This window comes from Megalobrama amblycephala, linkage group LG7 (assembly GCF_018812025.1).
Source record: "Megalobrama amblycephala isolate DHTTF-2021 linkage group LG7, ASM1881202v1, whole genome shotgun sequence".
In the NCBI taxonomy this organism is placed as follows: domain Eukaryota; kingdom Metazoa; phylum Chordata; class Actinopteri; order Cypriniformes; family Xenocyprididae; genus Megalobrama; species Megalobrama amblycephala.
Window position 1 is genome coordinate 20,968,407 of NC_063050.1, and position 12,251 is coordinate 20,980,657.

The following is a 12,251-nucleotide window of genomic DNA, read 5'->3' on the forward strand; positions in this document are numbered from 1 at the left end:
TACATTGACATTGAGTAACATATTTTTATGCTTTAGTAGGTTCACGCATACTGCAATTTCCCAAGAAACGTTAAATTTCTTTTTTTAAATAATTTGCGTGAGTAAATGTAATAGCAATGGAAAATTATTTGGACGTGCTTTATAATAATAAACAATTGCACTTGGTCCTATTATGCGTAAAATGTCCCATACAATTTTCATTCGTTTTTTTTTTTTTTTACCTCACCTGATAAGACACAAATATATTTGTTTCATTTTTAGATGTTATATCTGAGAGCCTGGATGCTAAAACACTTTATATTTACACCTATATAATTAACATAGCCTGTGCTCAAAATATTTCCAATTTAATAATTCGTTCTTACACATTGTTTTGTCCCAATATTTTCAAACAATAAAGGTTCTAACGTGTGACTAAAATTCATGGCTTACACAGACAAAAAAACATGATCACACTGGAATATTAAGTCCATTTCCAGCTGCTTAATCGCGAGATAAAAAGCAAAACACAGCAAACTAACTTTCCAGAATCAGAGCAAAAGCAAATTTATTCTTCTCACATCAACGCAAAACGTTTCCTCTTTTTCCTGGCAAATCCGAATTATATTTACAGATTTGTGTATCAATCTTCTCTGTAATATATTCACCATGTACAAGGAAAAAATACAACAAACAAATAAGGAATAGAGCAAATACAGCAACTCACGTGTTGACAAATCAAAGATGGATAGAGAAAAATCTTAGAAAACTTTAAAAACATTGTATTTTGACTATACACTTTAGCACCCACTCTTTTTCATGTCTCAAACATAGTACCATCTCTCTCATACACACACACACACACACACGCACACACACGTGAAGAATGAATCCCTCGCAAATGTGTAAAGCTCACGCATATGGTGTCATTTCGGACAAATTATTCAGACAACATCCCCAGGACACCCTTCAGATTAAGTATTATATTTAAATAATATCACCTTCAAATTTACAAGAACAGACATTCTGTACAAAAAAAGGTAGTTATGCTCTAAAAGAGGTACATATTTGGTTATTCGAGTCTGAATGCGTAGTTGCAAATCTTTTCATATGTGTGTCAGTGGAACGGTTCCGTTTACGCTCGTCGTGGAACTTTGATAGTGCTGCGGAACAGCGTGAAGTCTGCTCTGAACGGACGGGTCCCCTGCCTCCGCCGTCGGTAAATACATGCTTATCATCTCTCGCAAGTCTCCGGGACAAGGGGCTCGAGAGTGAGCGGTAACTGGAGGGCTTACGCTCGGCTCCGATTTCACCAGCGAGCCCAGCGAGCCGATGGCCCCAGATGAAGCCACGCTGGAGTTTTGATGTTGCGTGTAGGATATTCCCCCATAGCCTGACGGAGAGGCGCTCATGTAGCTCTGAGAGTTTGAGATGGGGCTGTACTGGAGAGCCGTCATTTCGTAGCGGTGCATAGGCTGGGGGTTGTGCGGATGGTGGTGGTGCCCGTGGTGGTGATGCGCTCCGCTGCCTGGGTGCTGACTGTAGGCGAGCTGAGCCTCCTGCATCATTGCGGCTGCAGCCGCGGCAGCCGCCACCTGGCCTGAGTACGCGCCGTTGGTCCAGCCGTTCATGTGCGCGTAGCTCGCCGCGGTGCTGCCGCCGTGACCCACCGGACTCTCTAACCTCTGCCCGACCCCCGCTGCACCCATTCCCAGCCCCACGCCGCCTCCGCCTCCTGATCCAGCGAGCAGGCCACCCGCCAAAGAGTACTTGTCCTTCTTGAGCAGGGTCTTGGTCTTCCTCCGGGGTCGGTACTTGTAATCCGGATGCTCCTTCATGTGCATGGCGCGCAGTCTTTTCGCCTCGTCAATGAAGGGTCGCTTTTCCGCCTCGGACATGACTTTCCACTCCGCTCCGAGGCGCTTGCTGATCTCCGAGTTGTGCATCTTTGGATTCTCCTGAGCCATTTTTCTGCGCTGACCCCGAGACCACACCATAAACGCGTTCATGGGTCTCTTGACGCGGTCTTGGTTAACTTTGCTGTTGGGTCCCGTGTGGCCCGTGTTTGTGTTAGTCTGGGCTCCTGGAGAATGCAAGTCCGTTTCCATCATCATGCTATACATTCACCCGGCTTTAACTTACTCAGCTCGCACACAGAAACATTCACACGTCCCCGTTCGCTGGCAGGCGCACACGCGTAGAACCTCCTAATAACAAAAGAGGCCACTCGAACAGGAGATACAGGTACAATCCAAACAGATGATGGATGGGAACTTTGCAGCAGCTCGTCTCCCTTTGTTTTATTCTAACTTCCTCTCGCGGTGATTTTCACATCCAGTGCAGAATTGTCTTTGAGCTACTTTCAGCGGTGGGCTAGAAAAGTTAGTGGAAGAGCGGCCATATGATGCGCTTTGACAGGGAATAAATGAGTGAGAGAGAGCCAATGGCGTTTGAGGACGGGGCTGATTTGCATATGGCTCACGGTCAGGTGACGAGCAAGGGAGAGATCGAGCGCGCCACAGGCGCAGCTGAAGGTTTTTTTTTTTCGGCACGCGGAAGGTAAACAGTTGGCTACAACCACTGTTGACAAATGTTATTTAGAGTAAATGATCTTCAAATGATATTTTTCACTGGAATAAACCATAAATCAGTCAATTTTGGGCTCTAATGTTTACTGAACATATGCCCCTTTTGAAACGCCGGAGCCTGAACTTCAAACATGAGCAGTTATTTTACTGTCAAGTAAGTATTCTATCAGAACAATTCCTGTTATGTTATCCGCAATAATTATATTGATAAACTGTTTCAACAGTTTTAACCATAACAATAGGCCTACGTAAAACCATTTTTTTATTCACACAAAAAAGTCCCAAATAAGAATTAAATAAACTTCTCTGCAAACAGACTGTTTGTGTAAAAGTTCAGGTTCCCAGTATGCTATATTTTCCAATATTTATCACAGTTTTCCAGTATTTATCACAATCCTTAAAAGTCACTTTGAATAAATTGATGCCACAGGTGTTTTCCTGTTGTGGCTGTTGCTAAGAAACAGGTGACTCAGGCCCAGTGCTCGTGCCATGTGAGCCCTTTTGTCATCGAGTGCAAAGTGAGGAACAGCTCAAAAATGGTTAGTGTGCAAAAAAAAAAAAAAAAAATGGTGTAACCTGCAATGTTATTTTCCCCCAACGCTGCAGTATCTCAATTTCATATTGCGCTTTTTCATTGGTATTGGAAACGTTGGCATAAATATTGCAATATCACAAGAAGTAGCCAAGCTATAAATTCTTCTCAATGGATTAAAAATAATAACTTCGCAATTCACCAGTTCAAAAACATGTAAAATAATTCCCGATTTAACAACAAGAACACACACATTTACGAAACCCATTTTATAAACCTGATACACACTCACACGATCCCTGGGCTTGTTTTGTCTGAATTATAATAATTTTGGTCAACAAAAGGTGTAAATAAATTTGTCACCTCGTGCTCTGTATTAATTTAGAGTGTGATCGCCGTCTACTGGACGAGAACATACGAGGATCACATGCGCACTGTCTGTCACTTCTGAAGCTCTGCTTTATGGCGACATTCCCTTTTTTCCATAGTCACTGTTTAATCACAAATCTGTATGTGCGAGTTTCCCGACACAATCTGTAAAATAGTAATGGAAAATTAAAGCAAACCTTGGAATATGTTGTGAGTTTCTAAACGTGAAAATGTAAGGTGCAGCAGTTTCAGGCGCATCGCTCAGATTTCACAGAAGACTTGCTCAGAATATCTCCATTAATTGTGAACTGAGGCGAAAAATAAATATCGCGTCGGTTAATGTGTTAATCATCATACCCATCAGTGGAAGTGGAAAAGGCGTTGCCATCAGTCAATTATGCGTTATTTGTTGGATTACACAACTCGTTTAACAATTTATATGGTGTCAAGATGATATTTAAATTAATAAATGAAAGAAGTAATTGTGTGTCCATCGAATAAAACTCCAGTCCAGATAAAATGACCAATTTTTTTTTTTGTCATTTTCAGTACTCCATATGCGCAAAAAAAAAAAATATATATATAGGCTATAGAATCAATATTATATGTAGGCTTATATATGTTTGTTTTTTTTAAAGATAAATTGTTCTAATGTGACCATTTGAAACAGTACAATTTAACACAATAGAATAGGCTATATTATTATTCTTGTTTATTTTACAATACTTTATTTTGATTTAATGATAATGCACCTCAGGTTCTGTTAGGATCATGAATGAGAACCAGTGAATTAGGAAGATCACACGGAAACAGAAAAGCAAACAAGAATAAAGAACATCACACTATAAGCTAGTGAACTGCAAGTTGCCTCTCCCCTGATCTGAGCTTCACAGCACTAAAATCCTTGTGTGTTGGTCTGTGTTCCAAAAGCTCAATAAGTGGCGTCGCTCCGTTATGTCCCGACTGCAAAGTGAATTAGAGAGTCTCTTGAACTTGTGAGAGCGAGCAGGGTTTAAAAATGGTCAACATCTGTCAGGTGCGCCTGTTCTCGCTCTCCACCGCGTTTTAAACATAATTGGACAGGAAGGGAGGGGGAACTCGAGCAAGGGCTGCGTGGGGGGAGAAGGGGCTGTCTCACACACATATTTTCAGCTTCATTTTCAATTTTCAGACTTATTTCCGTATGATTTACACGTTGACACTGACACTCTGAGAGGACTATAAAGGGATGGGGATGATAGGGTTGTGCTCAGGAATATAAGGGAGTTTGCGCACCTATGACCCTCACCGAATCAGCAATCATACAAAGTGTGTGACATCTATTTTACACAATATCTCAATATAACCTATTATACAGGTTGTCCATAAGATCTCCTAAATGCATGGGGTTCTTCTAGTACAAATCTACTGGAGTCCATTATAAAGCATAGAGAAATGTGTATTAATCTGTTGTATATCTCAAAGCAGCAGCAGTAACAGAAGACAAAAACATACACTGTACTGCATATTTATCAGATACTTCCACTTTGTCACCTAATAATAGAATGCATCAGTGATAATGGCTAATTACGTGTTTTCAATAGTGCATAAACTCAGATGCACCAAATCAATATCTTGACAGACAAGTTTTGTACTCTTATATGCTGTGAGATGCTCCTCTAGGTTGGGATGCTTTTAATGATACAAGTAAAAAAAGGGGAAGGTGTAGGAAAAAATAAAATAAGCCCTGAGCTTATCACACACCTCTGGTATCAAGAACACAACGGTGATAGTTTTCATTGAAATAAATGTTATGCCATGTATAAGGATCAGGGTCAGGAGGTTAGATTCAGTCAATCATCCATACATCATTTTTTAAAATAATGAATGTAAGAGTCAAATATGATATACATGAGGCTTTTGAGGATTATTTGTACATCTCTTAAGCATCATTGTACTTTATATGTTTTGCCCGGTACAATAGAAACTACTGACTTTAATCATAAACTAAGTATTTAAATATAACCTTAAGTCTTATTATTGGGAGGTATAGAGTGTGATTGATATTTATATGCATTTCATACTATACTGCTAAAAGATCTCTGGGCCTAAAATTACTCTAAAATCTACTGTACACTGTAAAAAATTATTTTCATGACTTGTTATCACAACATTTTTTCTTTTGTTAAATCAACTTCAATAATTAATGTGGTTCAGATAACATAATATTTTGAGGTTCTGTTGATTAAACCAATCGCCTTCATTGTATTAATTGTATCAAACTTAAAATTAAGGCAACCAGGTAACTTACTTTTTAAAGTTAAACCAACAATTCTTTTTTACAGTGTATCATACTATATGAGCCATAAAAGCTATATGAAATTTGATACTCAACAAAAACATATGAAAACTTTTTATTGTCTTCAATTAAAAAAAAAAAAAAAAAAAAAAAAAGTCTAAATGTTCAATAAAAAGTTCCATTTCAAATGAGATTTTTCAGACTAATATTTTATATGTCAGGGTTAATTCACTCAATTCTTTCATCATTTACTCACATTCATGTTATATGTCTTATGACACTTTATTCTGTGGAACAAAAAAGATGATATTTTGAAGTTGAACAATTTTTGTTGATGAAATGAAAATCAGTGGGGTCCAAAACTATTTTTCAAAATATCTTCTTTTGTGTTCTACAAAATAAAGCAAGTAAATGATGTTCCTTCAAGAGTTTAATTAATTAGTTGCCATAAGTGATACGTGCGAAATGTGTTACAGAACATGACTCTCAAGGGGGTCCAACAGGATAAACAAATCAAGGGAAATGATGGAAACATGTTCACACACTGTGTTGCTTACTGACTGGCCTTGAGACCAAATTAGCAGCTCATCAGAAGATCAAAGGTTGTGCAAATGAAGACACACACACACACACACACACAGGCTATGATCACATCACTGTATGGTTTTCCGCCTGCATGCGCACATCTCCCTGCTGTTAGCACAGGAATCTCTAAGCCCACAGTCGTCTCCCACCACAGCCGGCTTCACAGGATCAGCTGAAGCTTCTAGAAACAACATGTTAGTGCGCCACGGGGGCTAATGGTATCAAAGGCATTCCTTTTACAGCAGATGGCTTGCTTAAGCTACCCGTCACAGCTTCTGTCAGCGCTACTGTATGGGCGGAAGGTAAAAATCCCAACGCCTTAACTACAGTTAATTGTTCACCGCATGGTGTTGGATACACTCTATGGTATAGCTGCATGAAGGCTTTAAGGATCTTTGAAAACCATAAAGGAAAACCATAAGATGATGTTCAGTCAGTGGCCTCTGTGAGAATATAATGTACATGTGGAAAGAATGGGTTCGTATTCAGTAGCAGCACGTCTTTGGATCCTTGTAAGGTATATGTTGTTTGAGTAAAGTTTTTAGACTGATCTGGTAAAAGTGATCAGGATTCATCTTGAGTATACTTAATGCGATAAATGGACCATTAAAAATTTTGCTGACAAAACTTTTTGCTAGTACACTGTTGAATTACAATCATAACAATACAAAGCTGGTTGAAAATAAGCAAACTTGTGCTTTAATATTAACTATGTTATGAATATTAATATATAGAAATAGATATATTAATATTAACAAACAATGAAAATCACAATTCTGTCATCATTTACTCACCCTCATGTCATTCCAAACCCATTTGATGGACAAAAGGATACTTTTTGACAACAAGAAGTTCATGGCTTATAGTCTTCTGAAGCTATTTAATGTGAAACAGAAATATAAGTTAAGAAAAGAAATATGAAAATCTTGCCTAACAGTCAAAGTCACCATTTACTTCCACTGTACGGAAAATTTGCAGCTTGAACTTTCTGCTAAATAACTCATTTTGTGCTCAATACCAAAGACAGAATATAATGAGGGTTTGAAAGATATGAGTGTGAAAAAATGATCTATTTCTGGGTGAACTAATGTTAGCCAACTTTGTAAATACACACTTGGTGAAAGGTAATACAAATGATGATTGACTGCTAATTTTAACTCAGTCAAATATAAGATATGTAAAATGTGTAAGAAGAGCAAAAATGCTTGTAGGCAAAGCACACAAATACAAGAACACTACACAGATATTGCCACAATTTAAAATAACTCCTAACAGTTATGCTAACTGCAAAACTTACAATAACCTAAAAAAACAACAACAACATGCTTCCTCAACATTGTGTTTGTAGTTTGTAGGGTGAAGAGTAGACCCACAACAAGTGGAATATTTCTTAATCAACAATATCTTTAGGTTTACATCTGTTAAAACGATTTCCTTAATCATGTCATTATTAAAGTCGGCATAAAATCAAAATTGATAGTTCTTGTTTTTTTTTTTTATGGAATATTGCAGTATTAGTTATAAATGATTTATCGTGCACATCATTATTATTTTAAATGTGCTCTCATAATCTTTAATCAAAATAGCTTCCCCTCCCTCTTGTAGAGACATCTCTTCTCTTCTCTTCTCTGATGACGTGTTTACTGGGGGGAGGGCGGGGCGACCTGTCACTCACATGACATCACACCAGTAGCAAACCACAACCATCTAATCAATTCCCCATAGACATTTTTTCTCCTTTGAAAAACGAATATCATTTCACTCGGAAATGCATCGCAACGAAGAAAAAAACACCGTCACAACTTTCATTTCATGGCGGTTTTAAGGTTCTCTGGGATAAATCTAAAAATAATACCAAAAAAAAAGTACTGATGCTTACTTTCCGTGACAAAATATCCACAATAATCCAGCACAGCAAGTCACTCAAGAAATCCCTTCAAATCTTTAAATACATGTGGACGATTTTCCGTTCTTCTTCATTCGTCACTTTTATTGATACCCAATAAGCATAATGAGCAGTCAGCAGACTTCACTCAGGTTATATGTTAATGTCTGTGCTTACTGTATTCAACAATGTCAGCTTGCACCCAATTATGCTCAAGCCTCATGTTGTTCATTAGAGGGTTATGATGGTGTCATTCTGATGGGGGTTTGACAAAGCACAAGTGTCTTCATACAGGAGTTTCCTGGCTCATGTAGTGAAATAAAGAAAAGAAAAGGCTTTATGCTCTACACAGTGGTTGCTATGCACCAGTAAAGAGAAAGAAAGGTATCTCTGGTTAACCACTTTTGCAGCTGGGCCTTGTTAGCTGATGTACTTTTGTATGTCGTTGCTACTGGATGGGGCTCCAAAGGTGGATTACAAATGAAATAAGGACTTGAAGGTGAGTGAATAAAGGTCTGGGCTGGATTTAAATTATTCACATGCCGCATGACACCAGAAACGAAAACAGCTACTCTGTATGAAAAGTCTGTGTAAACAGGGTCCAATGTACCGTGTTAATATAAATGAATTATCCGAACACTCTTAAAAAATAATTAAGAAAAAAAGATTTTGAAGCCCCCAAATAAATGCATCCATCCATCATAAACATAATCCATACAGCTCCATGGGGTGAATAAAGGCCTTCTGAAGCGAAGCTATGGGTTTTTGTAAGAAAAATCGCTCGTACGCATCGATTTACGGCGGAAGAGCAACCTCTGATCCGACACATGACGCAACGACGACCTCAGAAGTGCAAAGGATAGAGCAAAACAAAACACCGGTCACGAATTAAAAGTCTAAAATGAGAAATTTGAAAGAGAAATGTCAGAGGATTTCGATATAAGAGAAGAGGCACAGCTGATTTGTTTAAAGGTCCCGTTCTTCGTGATCCCATGTTTCAAACTTTAGTTAGTGTGTAATGTTGTTGTTAGAGTATAAATAAAATCTGTAAAATTTTAAAGCTCAAAGTTCAATGCCAAGCGAGATATTTTATTTAACAGAAGTCGCCTACATCGAACGGCCAGTTTGGACTACATCCCTCTACTTCCTTTTTTAATGACGTCACTAAAACAGTTTTTTGACTAACCTCTGCCCACAGGAATACACAAGAGTTGCGTTTGTAGAGTGTGTTTGTCGCCATGTCGTCGAAACGCTGTTATTTTCATCCCGCAGTCCAATCACCGGGTCTGATTCCGGCTCAAATTGATAGGGTAAAATTAAAGACATGTTTACAATAACACTGAGCGCGTGCATCTCCACGTTATGGTAAGAGGCGTGACCTTTCCGGGCAAGATGCGCTAAGCTGCTGTCGAATCACAACACAGGAACCGCTGGCACAATCAGAACTCGTTACGTATTTCTGAAGGAGGGGCTTCATAGAACAAGGAAGTCATCAGCCCGTTTTTATGACAGTGGAAACAGCGGTATACAGATAAGTAAATTATGTGAAAAATACTGTGTTTTTTGACACGCGAAACATGAACATGTTATATTGCACACTATAAACACAATCAAAGCTTCAAAAAACCACGAAAAACGGGACCTTTAAACCGAGAGAGGCGTCTAAGTAGTACTCCTACATCCTGCGTCATACATTGTGTCAGAAGTTACTCAAGTTGACTTTGGCATGTGTACGATCATCTGCCAGAAGCTAGTTATTATAGTTAATAAAGTTTTAAATATGAATATTTTTCTTACAAAAACCCACCGCTTCACTTCAGAAGGCCTTTATTAACCCCCTGGAGCCATGTGGATTACTTTTATGATGGATGGATGCATTTTTGAGGGGCTTCAAAATTTCACTGCCATTATAAAGCTTATAAAGAGCCAGGATATTTTTTAAACATATCTCCGATTGTGTTTGTCTGAAAGAAGAAAATCATATACACCTAGGATGGCTTGAGTGTGAGTAAATCATGGGGTAATTTTCATTTTTGGGTGAATTATCCCTTTGTGTGAATGTCCACAAACAGGCCTGACTGAAAATTACTGGTACCTTTTCCGTTTTCAACTGATTTTTCTTTGGAATATAGTCACATTTGAATTGAAATGTATCTGGAGGTGAGTAGCAGCAGTGTTTCTTTAGTAGCAAACATCAAAGACGCCTCAGATCAATACCCCACTTCTCGCAGCCATAGTGTGTTATTACCCATAATCCCTCTGTAATCCATGTACAAGGGTCACCCATCCTTGTCCAAATAGCTACAATCTCATTACGCCTCAAATAAAACTTTCCTATTTATCTACAGATTTCAAATGAAACTAATAAGGCTCTAATATACCCCTCACACCCCCTCCTTCTCTCTCTGCCATTCCAAAACCCTAATTATATTTCTCCCTATCTGAAAGCAATCAGTGATTGTGTGTGCCACGGTACGAAACGTGCTGACAATACCAGCCAATGGCGCGAGTGCCAGTGCAGCTGGACTAATTAAATTAAATGTGATGCTGCCCTGCCACTGCGCTGCTCAGTGAGAGAGAAATGAACCAGAGCAATAATGAGTACTGTAGCCGAGCAGGGAGGAGGGAGATATTGTACTGGAGACTGGACACTTGCAGTGATTTCCACATCTGATACTTACAGTACTTAAGTGCTGAGGCATAGATACTGTAGGTGTTTTCATATAAAAAAGTACATCATCCCACCATGGGATAATGTCTCTGGACAAGTTTACTTGTGAGTTTATTTGTAATTCCCATTTTTTGCATTCGATTCTCATTACTATAAATGAATGCGTTTAACAAATTTACTTTACAATTTAATAAAAAACCCAGTCAAATGTTTGAGGTAAGATTTTTGTTTTAAATTAAATTAATCATTTTACTCAGCAAGAATGCATTAAATGGATCAAAAGCGACAGTAAAGACATTACTAATGTTACAAAAGATTTCTATTTCAAATAAATAGTTTTTTTGTTTTTGAACTTTCTTTTCAACAAAAAATCCTGAAAAAAATTATCATGCTTTCTACAAAAATATTAAGCAGCACAACTGTTTTCAACCTTGATAATAATAAGAAATGCTTCACAAATCAGCATATTAGAATGATTTCTGAGGGATCATGTGACATGTAATGATGCTGAAAATGAAGCTTTACCATCACAGGAATAAATTACATTTAAAAACATTAAAATAGAAAACAGTTATTTTAAATTGCAATAATATTTCACGATACTACTGTATTTCTGATCAAATAAATGCAGCGAATAAAAGAGACTTCTTTCAAAAACATTACAAAAATCTTACTGACCCCAAACTTTTGAACAATAGTGTATCTATTTTTTTTTTTTTTTACAGCATTATTATTATTATGGAATTTAGCAAGTTGATTATTTGTTGTGCTTAAGTGTTCAAAAAAACATCACTTAAACATCATATATATTCTTATTTATTTAGATTGTGGCCTGAAATATGACCCAGAAATGAGAGTTTTGCATCATCCAAAGTACACTAAATAAATAAAACGAAACTGCCATATATTTTCAAATCTATCTAAAGACAAACATAAGACATATAAAAGTCATTACAACGCAATCAAAGCAAAAATCTAAGCTAAGCTTGTTTTTTTGAGAGACCTCCTGCTGAGAAGAAAAAAACAGCTGACTATTAAACTATGGTGAATCGTGGGCGGCAGCGGAATCTGGTGAACGTGTGTAAAGCTGCTAATCTTATTTAACCCTGCCTTGTAAGCCCTGCAAATTGGACCTGACACGCTAACAACACTCATAAAACAATCCTTAGCCTCAAATGTCAGACCTCAGAGGAGCCCCTGACCTCTCGTCTGTCTCTCTCTCTCCCTTATACTCTTTTCCTCTCCAGCTCATTCTCTGAATCTTTCAAGCATTTTGCCCATTTGCCAAAGGCTCCCTTGCTGGAAATCTAACCCCTACCTGCCACCTCTCCCTACATCTCAAGCACTTCACCCACAGTCCCCCC

General features: G+C 38.1%; 1 protein-coding gene across 1 annotated transcript; it reads right to left on the minus strand.

Moving 5' to 3' along the window:
- Nucleotides 1–521: 521 nt before the first annotated feature.
- sox1b (SRY-box transcription factor 1b) lies at nt 522–3,111 on the minus strand. The gene has a single exon (XM_048196466.1). It carries the CDS (start codon nt 2,100–2,102, stop codon nt 1,086–1,088), a length of 1,017 nt encoding a protein of 338 aa, XP_048052423.1. The 5' UTR covers nt 2,103–3,111; the 3' UTR covers nt 522–1,085.
- Between the last annotated feature and the right edge of the window lie 9,140 nt (nt 3,112–12,251).

Bases quoted from the DNA above. Each gene is read 5' to 3' on its own strand.
- sox1b (XM_048196466.1), bottom strand. From the start codon at position 2,102: ATGTATAGCATGATGATGGAAACGGACTTGCATTCTCCAGGAGCCCAG.